This window comes from Vitis vinifera, chromosome 1 (genome assembly GCF_030704535.1).
Source record: "Vitis vinifera cultivar Pinot Noir 40024 chromosome 1, ASM3070453v1".
In the NCBI taxonomy this organism is placed as follows: domain Eukaryota; kingdom Viridiplantae; phylum Streptophyta; class Magnoliopsida; order Vitales; family Vitaceae; genus Vitis; species Vitis vinifera.
In genome coordinates, this window is record NC_081805.1 from 8,159,545 (window position 1) to 8,176,272 (window position 16,728).

At 36.5% G+C, this 16,728-nt stretch overlaps 1 protein-coding gene across 1 annotated transcript; it reads left to right on the top strand.

The window, feature by feature from the left end:
- The first annotated feature begins 1,107 nt into the window (after positions 1 to 1,107).
- On the top strand, positions 1,108 to 10,811 carry LOC100255079 (iron-sulfur cluster assembly protein 1). The gene is made up of 3 exons (XM_002265873.4): positions 1,108 to 1,651; positions 2,055 to 2,109; positions 10,435 to 10,811. Exons 1-3 carry the CDS (start codon positions 1,357 to 1,359, stop codon positions 10,550 to 10,552), a joined length of 468 nt encoding a protein of 155 aa, XP_002265909.1. The 5' UTR covers positions 1,108 to 1,356; the 3' UTR covers positions 10,553 to 10,811.
- The last annotated feature ends 5,917 nt before the right edge of the window (positions 10,812 to 16,728 follow it).

The window sequence follows — 16,728 nt, forward strand, 5'->3', positions numbered from 1 at the left end:
ACATTTGCCTAGGTCATTGACTGAAGTAAGCAAGCCTTGCACGTTATCACAACAGTGTTCCATGGCCCACGTTCCGCCACCTGCAGAGTGAAAGGACAAGATGAATTGACAACAAGTCACCTCCTACGATCACCTATCACGATTTCTGTCAGCCGCCCGTAGGGTGATGATGGCCCTGCCACCATCTAGTGTCATCATGACAATACAAAATATCTCCCCACCATTAAAGAGGGGAACAAAGCTTCTGATACTATATATACGAACCTTCACACGAAGAGGAAGGTAAGCTTGCTATACCTAGTAAAAGGCCAACTGATTTATCTCTCTCTCTAACCATGGCTGACAAAACCATCGGAAGGTGTGTCCGGACACCCCGTCCGGACGCCTTTTGCAGGCAGAACGACTGAATCAAGAATCTATATTGGTTGAGATCGTGCGTCTATCCATTTGGCAACTACGTGGATCACCAGGGACGCGAGGCCTCAACAGGTACCATTGTGAATTATGTTTAATGAGAAAATATGTGGGAAAAAGAGAGAGAAAGAGAGAGAGTGGAGAGGAGTGAGCCAAACTAAGGTGATAAGAAGAAAAAAGGGAGAAAGATATCTTAGAAAAGGAAGAATAATAAGCCCAAAAGGAAGTAGGATTGAGGGTGAGGAGTGAAAAAGGTTTTAAAAAAAGACAAGAAAAAAGAATAAAAAAATAACTATATTTAAAAATGGATATAAATTTATTAATTTAAAATTTATGAAAATTATTTAAAAAAATGTATATAATCTTTTTTTATCTAAAAGTTATTTATATTTATAATATTTGAGTATGTTTAATATTATTTTCACTTAAAGTGCTTTTATAAGATGTGTTTTTTAAAATATTATAAAACGAGCTCAAAATTGATAAAAGAAAATACAACCTTTTTTTTAAATTGCTTTATAAAACTGTGTAATACTAATTCATCTAAACAATTTTTTTTGTTTATAAAAATAAAAAAATTGTTTTTTATAATTCAGTTTTTAAATGTAATTTAACTTCCGAAAAATATATAAAAAAATGTTATTAAAAAAGTATCAGTTCCCAAAAGCACTTCCCAAACATAAATTGTAATTAAGCCCTTGGCGTGGTTGCGCAAAGTATCTTCCTAACATGGGCAAAATCACATTTGTAAGGCTCCGATAGGCGATAGCATTGGACATTTGTCATCCACACACAAAGCATAAGCCCCAAACCGCCTCTCTCAAGTCTCAAGTCGGCAGAAGGGTGTTTTACTGTTTTTCTATTTATCTATTTAAAGAGAAAAAAGAGATAACAGAGGGTATCAATCCATTAATCAAATCAAAAGGATTGAGAGCTGCAAAAATGCTTAGGAGCGGCTGCAGCAGGATTCTAGGGTTAGGGCAACAGGGCAAGCAGGCTCAATCGCAGGCCCTTCTTCGTTTCTATCATGAGAGGGTGGTGGACCATTACAATAACCCCCGCAACGTGGGATCCTTCGACAAGAACGATCCAGACGTCGGCACTGGCCTCGTTGGCGCTCCAGCTTGCGGTGATGTCATGAAGCTTCAAATCAAGGTCGATGATCAAACCGGAAAGATCGTCGATGCTTGCTTCAAGACCTTTGGTTGTGGATCCGCCATCGCCTCTTCCTCTGTTGGTCCGTATTTATTTATTTATTTTTCTTTTTTCTTACGTGAAATCAAAATGAAATAAAGGAAATTGGGATTTTCTGAATTATACAACCGGTTCCCTTAATTTGAGTGCCGGAAATGTTTTTTTTTGTTTTTCTCCGTTTCTGTGTCCATCCAAGTGGGGTTGTTTTGTTATTTATTTTGTTGTATGTTCCTCATTTCATTTTTTTTAATACGTTAAATTTTCCCCCTTATCTTTGCTTGAATTGATTGATTAGGTTTTTGTTTGATCGGGCTATATATATAATTAGCACATCTGTAATGTTGATTTGTAATTTGCTCTTATTATTACATGGATATCCATTTTAAAAGCCAGGAGATTCTTCTTTGGGAAATGTACTGATTTTTGTTTTTGGGTCTCACTTCCAGCCACGGAATGGGTGAAAGGCAAGCAAACGGAGGAAGTTCTATCCATAAAAAATACGTGAGTTTTTATCTCTATCCTTCATCCTTTATTTTGTGTTATGCCGAAATCGTTGCTTTGTTTATGTGCATTTGAGTAGCCATGATCTGTAGGTTTATGTGGATGTTCTGCCAGTAGACTTTCTTTCTAAATTCATGGAAGCAGAGATTCACAAGCTATACTCAACATGGAAAAAGGCCTAGACCTAGATTCAACTATATGTTGCTCACCTAGCCGTTGACATAATCCTTGGCAATCATTTTTTTCTTCACCATCTTGATGAACCTTCTGTTACAACCTCTCTTTATCTTGTCCTCAATTGAATCCACACCAAACTTCCTATGATTGCATTTTCTATCCCTTCTTACATTGTTGCTCACCATCTTAACATCTACATCTACAAATTTAGGGAACAGGGAGGTGAGCATTTCCACATTGCTCAATAGGGTTCCTTGCATTTCAGGGGTATAAAAAATAAATAATCATACCTAAAGAAATAAAATGAAATAACCTAAGCATGCATAAATAAATATTTCAGTTTCAATTTAACATATAACATATATATTATTGCTAAAAATGCAAATGAAAATGAACACATGCACTCACACAATGCACCATAATTCTCAAGCTTTCACCAAATTGTATGTCTATATCCAAATACACTCCTCACTCAGTCTTCTTGAGGTAAATTTTTGTGTCTTTCACACCAAAGATCCCCCTCTTCTTAATTCACCCTCTATAGGATCTTTTCATTTTCTCAATTTCTTTTCTTTTCATTTCCGATTCACACAATATAATATTTTACGTTCAACATTGAAATCTCAACAATCAATTCTACAATGCCAATTTATTTTATTCACAACAATTCTAACTCAACAAGTTATTCCATAAAATAGAATGTTTATGAACAAAATCCCAAGACGCTTATTCTGAAAATTAGTCTTTGCAACAACTATAAAATCACATTGATAAAATCTAAAACAAAACCAACTTATATCTTAAATGGAAGAATAAGGAGTACAAGATAAAGGCAAAAAATAGAAGTTCCCATAAAACCACCAACACTTCAAGCACAAGCCACTTTACCAAACCCGAATATTGGATAATTAGTTTCAAAAACAAAGTTCACCGCTATGTTCCTTGTGTTGAGATAAGTATTCTCTCAAAATTTCACAAGAACCCAAGCAGGATACACTTTCAAAGTTGTTAGTCTTTCACTTTGAGAAACCCACATGATCTTAGCAGCTTATGCTTTTATTTATTTTTTCAAAACCACTTTGCAAAGGAGGAGATTATCTCTCTTTGTTGTCTTTCAAAGTTGTTGTCTTTCACTTTGAGAAACCCATGTGAGCTTAGCAACTTATGCTCTTATTTTATTTTTTCAAAACCACTTTGCAAAGGAGGAGGAGACTATCTCTCTTTGCCCTCCTCTCTCTCTCTCTCTTCCAATTAGGTGCATGTGCCACTCTTATGCCCATTACTTCTCTTACTCCAACGAAAAAAAGAACTAATATCATTCATGAATGAATTCATTAATCCCACATGCAAAGTCTCAATGCCTTATATATTTAATCTAAAATTGTGATGGGGGACTACATACATTCCCAAAAGCTTAAGCTAATGAGGGGTAGAGGTAGCCCCAAATATTAGGCCCAACTAACATTGGTAATCAGTCAATGTGGGACAATGGACTTTTGTTCGTCCTATGCCAAGTTCCCACCATTCCCTCCAACCACTTTAATCTATACCCTCCATTTATATGCTTCAACATTACGTACAAAATCAAATCCCCATAATTTAATCTCTACTCATGTATCATATAACTAATCAGCTTTTATAATTTTTCTCAAACTTAAGCTCCACTATATCATTCTCCAATAACTTCCTTCCACGATATCATCCCACCATGTGTCCGATCAAGATTTTTAGTATCAATTCCACAATTATAATCACCTAAGCAATATGAAAATTAGCTATGAATTAAGCATGAAGCACCCAAGTTCAATTCTTCACAATTCAAATCTTAATTGTTTAATATGATCCCAATTTAACTTCAGTTAAATCTCAATCTTACTTTAGATGAACGATATTGAGTTGATTAAATCTCAACTTCAGTATCCTTGATTCATGTGATGTAACTAAATTCTCAAGCAATCGATTGTATCATAATGACATGTTGCAAATTCAACCCAAATTAGTTGACGAAAAATCTAGCAAATCACCCAATCTGAAGTGGACACATGTACTCTCACTATAGTTTTCTCACTCATTCAATTGACAGTAAAATTTTTCAGATAATGCATTATTCAGATATTACAACTAAACCTTCCAATCAAAGAATCCTCACCTAGGGTTATGTATATGCATATTATTGAATTATTTGTTATAAGAGGTTACTAGGAGTCGGGGATGGTTACTAGGAGTCTCTTGCAGGAGTCAAGTCTAATGATTTAACCCCCACTTGGAAAGGGTAAGAAATAGGTATTCATTGATGTACTGTTCCTGTCTTTAGTTTAGGTTTATTATGGTAGTTATAAGTTCTGTATCTTTATCAGTTAATTTGGTATCATTTATTAATTGCAGATTTTAAATTCTTTACTTACTAAATAGTTTGATTCATTTCAGTTGTAAAATTTTTTATGATACCTGACAACTGTTTACTTCAAGAAATTTGATATTTAAATTTTTCACCCACTAAAATTCATTGCTTCTCTTTTGTACTTGATCTTCAATTTTTAAACACCTACTAGATAATGCTTGGGAACTTCAGTTTCTTGTCATTTAAATAGTCCATGGAAACAAGGTTATGGGTTTTAGGGTTGTTGTTTTTTAAACCATAGCAACATAATTTTTTTTGCTTTCTCATAATCATGCACACAAGAATTTCTTTAGTATGAACAGAGATGATCATCTGGTCTATGGTGAAAGAACACCATCACAAGTTTTAGAAGGTGGTGTAAAATAGTTGTTGAGAGGAATTTATATTGATGGTTGTTAATTAGGAAACATATGTGTGCTAGTTAACTTTGAAGAGGAGGTACTTCTGTTAGTTGATCATCATTAGTGTTTAGTTAAAGGTGGAAGAGAAAAAAAGGAACAGAAAGCTAATCTCCTTTTTTTGATAGGTAAGGGAATGTATATTAAAATTAGAGAAAGTAGCCAAGTACACCAGCGTACACAGGATGTATACAATGAGCACCTTAGGCAAGCCCTCCAAAAAGAGCATTAAAAAAAAAAACCACTCTATTCCTCAACAAGACCCCACCCACTCTACAAATCAAACTAGGTCATTGAGTCTTCCCTTAAATACATGCTAACCCAAGAAGAGGGATTACAAAAAAATGAAAGTTTTAATCATTGGTCATTGTGTTCCTTATCTTCAAAAGCTCTTTGATTTTGTTCCCTCAAGATTGTTTGAAAAATGCAAAGTGGAGTAGCGTTCCACACCTTTTTCCTTTTGTTCCCAAGAAAGGAGCCTTGCCAACTTAAGAACAGAACCCTCACTAAAGAAAGGATCATCCACGCCACCCTAAATAAGGAAAACAAACTTTAAAGGAATGAAGAAGCAATTGATTAATAGACTCCCCCTCATGCTTACACAGATAACATATATTTACCAAGGGTTGCCCTCTCTTTTGGAGATTATCTAAAGTTAGCATTCTTCCTTAACTAGCTTCCCATGCAAAAAAGCTGACTTCGGGTGGTACCAACAGATTCCAAATAATGTTCTTTGGAAAGATGATCACCCTCCCCACATCCAAAACCTCATAGAAAGATTTGATAGAAAACAATCCCCTCTTATCGTCTTTCCATACCACCTTGTCATTATCGCCCTTCCTGACCAAATTCCCTGTCAACCTGGAGAAAAAAGTCTCAATGATGTCCAGCTCCCAATTATTAAAGTGCCTAGTAAAGCGTAGGGTCCAATGCCCCATTCCTCCTGTGTCATCCCAATAATATGCCACCCAAGCCTCCTTGGAGGCCACCAAAGTATACAAAAAAGGGAAAGACAAGCACAAGGGCTCCTCCCCACTCCATTTATATCTGTCAAGAACTTTACCCTTCTTCCATTACCCACTTCAAAGGAGGTTTTACTGAAGAAAAGATCCCACCCCTTCCTAATAGCTCTCTAAACACCAACCCCATACCCACCTCTAACTTCACAAGAATGCCAACCCACTCCTTCTTTCCCATATTTCCTCTCAATAATTTGCTTCCACAAAACATTCCCATTAGAGACATATCTCCAACACCACTTACCAAGAAGGGCCCAATTCAAGAGAGAGACTTATAATTTCCAGCCCCTTCCCCCCCACCCCACCCACCCACACACACACACACACATTTTTCTCTTCTTTGTGCAAATAATCAACCAACTAACAAAATGAGGCTTTCTCCAAAGCCCCACCTCCCCAGAGAAAGTCCCTTTAAATCTTCCTTAATTTCAATCTAACCCTTCTAGGGATGACAAACAAAGACATAATATTGGCAAATTCGATAAAGTACTTCTAATCAAAGTAAATCTCCCCCCTTTAGAAATGTATTGTCTTTTCCATAACGACAATTTTCTGCGAAACTTTTCTTCCACAACATCCCATACTGTTTCAGATCTACAAGAGGCTCCTAAAGGTAATCATAAGTGGAAGGGAGTTTCCTACTTATATATAAAAAAAAAAAAAAGTGAAGGGAGTTTCCCCACCTTGTAGCCCAATTCTGTAGCTAGACTTTCTACATTTGTAACCCTTCCAATTGGAATCAATTCGCTTTTATCCAGATTGATTTGGAGTTTGATAATGCCTCAAACCACATGAGCAACCAATTCAAATACCTACTGCTAGGAATCCTCACAGAAGACCAAAGTATTGTTTGCAAATAAGAAATGGGGCACCACCACCCCTTCTCTCCCTTCACAACTCTCTCACCTTGAAACTAGACAAGTAGCCCCCCTCTTGGGCTCTCTCCAACAAGCAGCTCAAAACCTCTATAGCAGAAACAAATAGACAAAAGGGATAGAGGATCCCCTTGTCTCAACCCCTTCGAACTCTGAAAGAAACAAGGAGTTCCATTAACCAACACTGAAAACCTTCTTGTGGAAATGCACCATTGAATCCATCTAATCCATTTATGGTTAAAATCCATTTTTTCCACAACTACAAACATAAAAGCCCAATTGACATCATGACCGTATGCTTTTTCTATGTCCAACTTGCAAATGACACCACTGGAGCCAACCTTCAAGCTTGAATTAGTTGCTTCCTTCGCTACAAGGGATGCATCTAAAATCTGTCTCCCCTTTACAAAGGTGTTTTGAAACTTAGAAACCACTTTTTCCATCACTTTCTTTAATCTACTTGTTAACACTTTCACCAAAAGTTTATAAAGACTTCCCCTCAAATTTATAGATCTAAAATCTTTCAAATACTCTACACCCTACTTCTTTGGGATTAAAGCTAAAAATGTAGCATTTAAACTTCTTTCAAACTTGTCATTGGCAAAAAAATCCGAAAAGAACCCCATTGGCTCATCCTTAACGAAATCCTAACTAAATTGCCAAAAGGTCATAGTGTAGCCATTAGGGCTAGGAGCTTTATCCCCACTTAAATCAGATAAGGCAACACTTCCTCCTTTGAAAAAGCCCCCTCCAAGCCCAAAGCCTCCTGCTAATCCAAAGTATTGAAATATATGCCACTAATGCTTGGCCTCCAATCACCAGAATCAGACAAAAGATGGTGAAAAGCCCGTGTCATTCCTTGCTTAACTTCAGATTCCTCTGTAAGCCACTCCCTGTCCACCTCGATCTTGGTCAAAAAATTCCTCTACCTATGAGCATTAGCCATTTCGTGGAAAAACTTGGTGTTCTTATCCCCCTCCTTCAACCAAGTCTCCCTAGACTTTTGCCTCCATGAAACCTCCTCAAAAAGGGCCCATTTGTGAAACTCTTCTTTTGCTGCCTGTCTAGATACCTCCTCCTCCAGCAGTAGAGGAGATTCCATCTCTTTAGAGTCCCAGAATCCCACCTGCTTCAAAGCCAACTCCTTTTGGATATCTACATGACCAAAAACTAACCTCCTTAATATTTCTATTCCTAAGCCATCGACAAAATTGATAACAGAAAGATTAGCATTCATCATCATCCCATTTGAGCACAAGGACAAGGCTTTTCTAAAAACAAATTTTTCACAAATATAACACCTATTCCTCAAAGGTTCTTCTATTGCATTATTTTCAAATAGACCAAAAGATTCAATATTTAAGGTTTAAACTACCATGCAATTATCACTCATAAGAACACCATGCAATTAAGCAACACCTCTCTAGGCTATTGGAGGAGAACCCATGACACAAAAAAATGGAGAAAAACAAGTATCACAAACCGGAAACCCGCGATGAATATGAGCATGCTCCGCACGCTTATGATTTTGTTACAAACCTGGAGTCTTGGCAAAGCCAACCCAATAATCTTTGCCTCTTGGTGTACTACTAAATTAGCCAACACTAGTTAATGATCTTTAAATTGCTCTCTCCATGAAAACTTGCTCCAATGGAGCTGACAACTGAAAACTCATGTTCAGGAAGAAACCATTCCATTGCTTCCTAATGGCTTTTCCACGACCTCAAAACAATTGGCTACTTTAGTCACCTTTTTTTTTCTTTTTTTTTTTAACCGTGAATGTCCGGGCCGGCTTACGCACACCTCGACTAATCCCACGAGGCCCTGAAGTTAACAACCGGGTAAACCTCCAGTGGTCTTAAGGGGACTCGAATTAGTGACCATTGCGGAGCAAACCCAAAGCCGGACCAACTGAGCTACCCCTCAGGGTTGGCTTCTTTAGTCACTCTAAAGCTTCGTCTTCTTTGCATCTCCATGGATTTCCTCACAGTTGCCTATCTCCATAAACTATGGTGATTTACTTCACTGTGAAAATTTAAAGCCTCTTTCCCAGCAAGGCCTTACTTTTTTTTGATAGTTATATATATATATTAATAGGTTTCCCAGCAAGGCCTTGTTGAGAGCCTCAAGACATCTAATGCCCAAGTACCCTATAGCCTTCTCTGAACAGACTGTTTACTGCCTCACCAAATGATCTTTTTGTTAAAATGCAGTCCCTTTGAATCTTTTTTAATCTGTCCTTTACCTTCTGAGGAATTGCTGGAGGCAGCAAAAAGCATGATCATAAACTGGAGAAGATGCTCTTTCAAAAGGATAAGTGTACAACCGTTAGTGCAAATATTTTTTTCTTCCATGTAATTGAACCTCCCCTTAACTGAGGACCAAACAGAGGACTTGAAAGACACACCCAAGGGTAATCCCAAATACTTGGCAGGGAGTGTTCAATCCACGTGGAAGCCCAATTGCTTAGCCCCTTAACTCTCCCTGCCGGAATGAAACAGTGGAACCTTTTATAGTGATCACATTTGGCTTCTATCTAGATTCTCTGCTTAGTTTTTCTGATTCATATCCTTAGAGCACTTTGGAATTCTGGAGTTGCTTTGAATTTTTTGGGGAATAGTTCGAGGAAGATTTTAAGTTGTCAGTGAAAGAAAATGTGTTCTAGAAAAATAAGCATATGTTGTCATTTTAGGATTATTATAATCTTGAGGATTCTGCTTTCTACTGATGTTTAAGATTTTTCCAACATAAGTCCTTGAGGCCTGATGAGGAAGGCATTGGGGTAGGGGATGTTGGAAGGTCTAGGGTTGAGTTCCAGCAAGAACCAGAGAAAAAAAAAGGTTACTTTCCCAATGTAATTCAAGATTTTGCATATAGTTGAGGAGATATTTGTGGTATTGGTTATTCACAATAGATTCACTATTGAAGTAATATGGTGGAAATCCTAGCTATGTCAGGTTCAAGATAAGCTATGCCCTGTGCAAACTAGGAAAATGATATGAAAAATTCAGAGGAGTTTCTTGCTTTCTTGCTTTTGTGTGGGCTCCCAGCTAATAGTTTGGGATTGAAGAAAGTTTTTACCAGCTGATACAAGCAGTACTAATTTTCAAAATGCTTGGTTTATTGTTATAAAGTGTATAATTAACTAGCATGATTTAACAGGAAAGGGAAGCTAATTTTCTTCCTTTTATGCATTAAAACGACTTGGAATTATTTGAGTTCTCTTGATATGTCAAAGCTGTTTTGGCTGGTTTTGAATAAAATTTTTACAGAAAGAGGGATAATAATGGTTTGCATTTCATTTATTTTCCTTCTTTTATCTTTAATAAGACTTTTGTGGTTACCTATGCCTGAGAACTTGCATTATATTTTTTATTGTTGCTACTGATTTCTCGAAGTTTTTATTTTTAATTTTTGTCTTTTTGTTCTGATGTGTATATTTGATGACAATGAAGGGAGATTGCCAAACATCTCTCTCTTCCTCCAGTGAAGCTGCACTGCAGCATGCTTGCTGAGGATGCAATTAAGGCAGCTGTCAAAGATTATGAAGCCAAGCGAGCAAAGACTGAGTAGGCTGTTGAAGGCTGATTATAGTGCCAAGTGCCACTAAGTAGTAAGATACTTGAAGGATTATGACCTGTCTGTGAACAGGGGATGGTACTTTGTGTAAATTGCCTTAAAACTTGTTTCTGAAGTTTCATGTATGGATAACTAGACAGTAAGGGGTTTCTTCCTTTAGCAGGTATGGGTCATGTGTACATGTTTGTGCATGGATGTTTTCTACTCTCCCAATCTTAATAATAATAATTGGTAACTGAGAATTCTCATCTTATGATAGATGTATTTAAAGACTAATTGTTGCACCTATGAGACCCGTAGTTGCTATCCGGGTACTCACATTTAGGATTGGGATGACCAAGGGTGGGTTCTCATTTAGGATGGCTCATGAAAATGCAAGAATGTCTCACTGAGGTGAGTTGCTAGTTTGGGTATGCACATGAAACTTTTACCCAAAACCTCCTCTGTCTCTACCAAACAAAACAAAGTGGTAAATCATGCCACAGAAATCTCTATTTGATTAGACAGCGCATGCTCAGTCGCTGATAGGTCAACTGGGATTCTTATGCTGGCTAACAACACTATTGACACCATCAGCAAAATATCACAAGGAGAAAATGACGTTAAGATGGCAATTTCATTAGTTCTGTTTATATTGGAGCGGTATGTTCTCTTAACGAAGGGGAAGAAGAGTGTGACTCTCCTGGATTGAAAGGTTTCAGCCTTACTTTTTGGTCTGGTAAACAAATCTTGGTTCTCATCCCATTTTGTTCTCATCGCAATTCTACCAAACAACAAATCGCTGCACTAGCATTTTCGTTGTGAAGGGACGCGCTTACGTTCCCACCACCTCCTGTGTGATGGGGCCTCGAGAGCGAGACCTAGCAATGCCAATCGTATTTGGTCCACTTGAAGATAAGAGTTGGGGATATACCAAAATATCCTCAAAGTACGGACAAAGGTATCTCTATCTTTCTTTTTTTATTATTATCATAGTTATTATTATTATGATCATTATCATTATTATTATTATTATCACTGTTATTATATATATATATATATATATATATATATATATGTCTTTTGTAATTCATGGTTGACTTTGTATGTGGTAATTCTACAAATTCCACAGGGTTTGGAATATACTGAGATGTTTGGAAGAATTTGTTTTACATGAGGGCTTTTGTATGTGTATCGAGTGTCGATGTTTCCTATCCTCGTCCACACCCTCATCCTATGTATTCATGCAGTTAAAATCCTTTTCCACCTCTGCACCACCGGCTTTGGCTGCTTTCCTTAATGTGTTGCCAGTCGCCATCACCCTACAGGGACCACTACCACTTGTCATACTGCCAGCCTACCTCTTGTTCTGCCATAGATCAAGATGGCAAGTCAAAATTATCTAGAGCAAATACAGATTCTCTTGATGAGGGACTTACCACCTGTCTTTCTATAAGCCTCATCTCATCTCATGAGCTGGAGAATTTTTTCATGGCCAACTTCTACTTCTACTTTTTATTTGTTTGGAAGGTTGTTGATCCTTTGAAAGTTGATCCTTTGTAGGGTAGTCGCACAAAATATTGATAATGGAAATAAGGATAAAACACTGATTTGGTATCTTCATTGGTGAGAGAGGAAGGTGCGCTAATAACATTGTATGTGACATCCCACATTGGATAAGGGGGAAAGTTTCTGACACTATATAAGTATAGACTCCTCTTAACCAAGTAGACACATTTTAAAGTTGTGAGAACCCCTTTAGGTCTAAAGTGGGCAATATCTATATGGTTGGGTGCGGATCATTACAAATGGTATCAGAGCCTATCTCTGACCTTGATGTAAGAGTTTGTTTGGCCCCGTAGGGGTGTTTGTTTGTTTGGTTCCGCAATCCCATGAGACACAACAAAGACGTTGTGTCTGCATGAAAGGGTGTTTGTGACATCCCACTACAAAAATGTTGTGTCTACACCACGTGTTTGTAAACGTGTTTTAAAGCCGTGAGAGCTCCTTTAGGTTCAAAGCGGACAATATCTACATGGTTAGGTGCGGGTCGTTACATTGTAAGACTTACAAATGAGGTATAATTTTGATTGTTTTTTAGTTTAATTCCTGGGCGTTCTAGTTGTTATGGACTTTTTTTTGTATACTCTTTCGTATTTTACATTTGAGCTCTTCTTTTGGGATGTTTTTAAGGGTAAAAACAAGTTGAACTTCTCAAGGTTAAATGGCTGAAGTTGACCTGAAATCAATCCTGAAGACAAATTACATTCCGGGTTATTAGGAAAGAAAATGGACCCAAAGAGGAAAGTGTAGCATGAGAATAATGCGCACTACAATAATTTCAAGAAGAATTCATCAAAGAGGACAAACAATTAATCAAAAGTAGTAGTAGTAGTAGTTGTTGTTGTTCGTTTCTCTCCTGACTTGTACATGTGCCAAAGTTGAATAGCGACATATTTTGATACCTTTCATCGGGAGAGGTGGAATTGATGAGGAAATGAACAATGAATGAAAATCAAGCACGAGCGCAAGAGGCCAAACTTCCAACTGGGAAATATGTGGTCTTGGGACTGGCTCTTTACATCCTCACAATTATTAATCCTCCCTCTACCCTCCTCACCAATGATTTCCTTACATATAGGATTAAGGCGTTTAAACTATATATATATACATATATATATTTTTTTTTTGCAATTTATATTTGATCTTTAAATACGTTTTTAATTAAGTTCCACACAAGCGAGTGTTTCCTTCACCATGTCGTGTGTGGGAGTATGTATGGAGGGATAGAAGGGGTAGAAGGGTAACTGAAGAGGCAATGACAAGTGTTATAGAGCGCTTACACGTGACGGCAGAGGAGCCTTTGAATCCGACTCCACTCAATACTGCCAAATGCATTTTTTGGGGTCTTAGGAACTCCCAAGATGGAGGTCACCCTCTTGCCTCGATTTCATTTCTTGGCAGTTTGCATACACTCTGCAATAGAAAAATATTAGCCTTTTAAACATGATGAAAATATCTATACTTTTTATGATTTCACAGAGTAAAAATAATTTTCTTTTTTCTGGTGGGATATGACCAACAACAAAGGTGTCCAGCCTAGCTTCTGGAATACTCTCATTATTTGCTACAACCATATGTTATGGACGCATATCACGCACCCTTGTTTTGCTCTGTTTAGATCCGTAATATTATATTCTGCAATCTGATATAAATATATACCATTATGGGCTTATGAATTGAATAGTTTTTCAATCCATTTTTTGTGATCTCCAGAACTTTCATGGTATCAGAGTACTAGGATTTTCTGGAGTATTTTCTCTGCTTTCAAACACGAAGATGACTTCTCATTCCTCTTCATCCCCTGCATTTGAAGTATCATCAACTGTAGCTGCTTCAATATCGACTCAGACACCTATTCATAGTCCTTTTCAACCTTCCCAAGAACCGAATCATGCTTTGTTTATAAGATTAAACAAGACAAATTATATTCTTTGACATTCACAAATGGAAAATGCGATTCACGGCAATGGATTTAAAGAATTTGTTGAAGGGGTAGAAGCCATGCCCTTCTAAAATAGATGAATTGGATGTGCATAATCCATAATTCATAATCTGGAGGAGATTTGATCATATGATTCTTAGTTGACCTATTCACCACTCACCCTTGGGATTACCATGCAGATTGTGCGAGACACAACCTCTCACTCTACTAGGAGTGCATTGAAGAAAAATTTTTCTACCTCCTTAAGAGCTCGTATCATGCAACTATGGTTGCAATTTCAAACATTGAAAAAAGCATCCTTTGCTTCTGATGGAGTACACTTTCAAAATGAAGAGTATTGCTAATAGTCTTGCAGCTATTTTCGAACTTGAGTACATGACCATGTGTTGTAGCTCCTTAGAGGAGTAGGTCTTTAATATAAATCTCCGGTGGCTTTCATCACTATCTTAGATAATGAAGGTTGTCTTGATTCTTTTCATGACATGCTTTTAGCACATGAACAATGTCTAGAGTAACAAAATTCAATAGAAGCAAATGTTGCTATCTCAGCCAGTGTTGTAGCTACTTAAGGTAAAAACTTAAACTAGAAGAGATGATGTATCTTTAATAATCCTTGAGGTCCAGGTCACATCTAGAATTCGAATTTTCTAGTGGAATTCATCATGATAGAACTAATTTCAATACTAGTCGCAGTTAAGGAGAATGAGGCAACAAGTTTAGCATGCCACAGTGCTAATTCTATGGTAAGTTTGATCACATTCGATATTTGTTACCATCGTTTTGGTATTAATTACTAAGGACATTAAAAATGAAAAATCTAAGGTGTCGTTTGTTGACTTTGGAACAACACATCACAAGTCTTAGAATATTGGGAACCTCTGTAATGTATTCCTTCTATGGATCTAATAAAGTGTCTATGGGTAGTGGTAAGAAAATTTCTATTACTATATCTATTGCTTATGTTGGAACTGAATTATTTAATTCTCCCTCGCATTTTTTTTTTACAATTAAACATGTGTTTCATGTGCCAAATCTCTCACTCCCAATCTCATTAGTATAGCCAAATTCTATACTAATAATCATGCTTTTATTAAGTTCTATTCTAAGACTTTTGTTGTCAAGGATCAAATTTCAAGGCAAGCTTGAAAATGTTTTGTGCAAGATTCAAGTCTCTGAATCTACCAAATTTAGTTTAGCTTGTCATTCTAATAAGCCTTTTAATCATTTTGTTGTAATCGTTAATAATGCTATTATTTGTTTGATTTCTACCTCTTAAGACTTTTGATATTTGACATTCCCATTTAGACCACCCTTTTGTTGAAATTGTAAAGAAGGTGATCACACTCTATAATAGTCATGTTTGTTCTAATAATAGCATTGTTTGTTTTGCTTGCCAATATGCATAAAATCATAGGTTACCATTTCCTCTTTCTCAATCCTGTGCTCTTACCCCTTTGGCTTTGATTCACACTTTACATTTGAGGAGTTGCACTTGTTGCCACTATTGGTGCATTATACTTCATTTTAATTGTGGATGATTTTTCTCAATTTTCTTGGTTGTATCCTCTACATACAAAGGATCAATCTTTGTTTGTATTTCTTCAATTCAACAAATTTTGTAGAAAACCAATTTAACACTATATCAAATGTCTCAATTTGATTGTGGGAGTGAGTTTAAAGCCTTTTTCCTCATTCTTAGCCAATCATGCATTGAACATTGATTGTCATACCCTAAAACTTCACAACAAAATGGTGTGGTAAAATATAAGAATCGTCATGTTGTAGAAGCCAAGCTAGCCTTTTTAGCTCAAGCATCTATATACTTCAAGTATTGGTTATATGCATTTCTTGCTATTATTTTTCTCAAAAACAAAATGTTTTCTTCTATGTTGAACTTTGAACCTTCTTATTAGGTTCTTTTTGGATCAATATCTGATTATCCTTTCTTTAAATCCTTTGGTTGTCTTTGTTATCCCCTTATTTGTCCTTTAAATAAACACAAACCGTAATATCACTCTACCCAATGTCTTTTTATCTGTTATAAAACTTTTCACAAAAGATATCTTTGCCTTGATTGGTCATCTAGTAGAGTTTACATAATTCATCATTTTGTCATTGATGAATCTTGTTTCCTATGGCTATAGGAAGTCTTACTAATGTTTCTCTTGACTCATCTCTTTTCCTTCTTCTACTTGTTTTTCTTCCTATGCCATTGCATTCTCCTTCTCGTGCTCTCTTTAATCCTTTAAATCTACTCCTCATTCTTCTTGAATTTTACCTACTCCAACCTATAGTTTTAGACTCTAGCATATATGCATTCCTTACCTCCAGTAGTTAATACTCAACTTATGATGACTCGTGGAAAAGTTGGTATTTTTAATTGCAAGACTTATTTAACTGATGCTTCCATTGAGCCCTCTACTTTTTAGCAAGTTATCAAAGATCTTAATTGGTAAAAAGTTATAGAAAATGAATATACAATGCCCTGATGAAGAATTACTTAAACACTTGTTCTTCTACCTCTAAGAATCAATATCATTGGTCAAGTGGGTTTATAAGCTCAAGTATAATCTTGATGGCAATATTGAATGTTATAAACCACACCTAGTTGTAGAAGTGTTTCATCTAACTCATGGAATTGACTACTTTGAAACGTTTAGTCCTGTTCTTAGGGCAACTACTATTT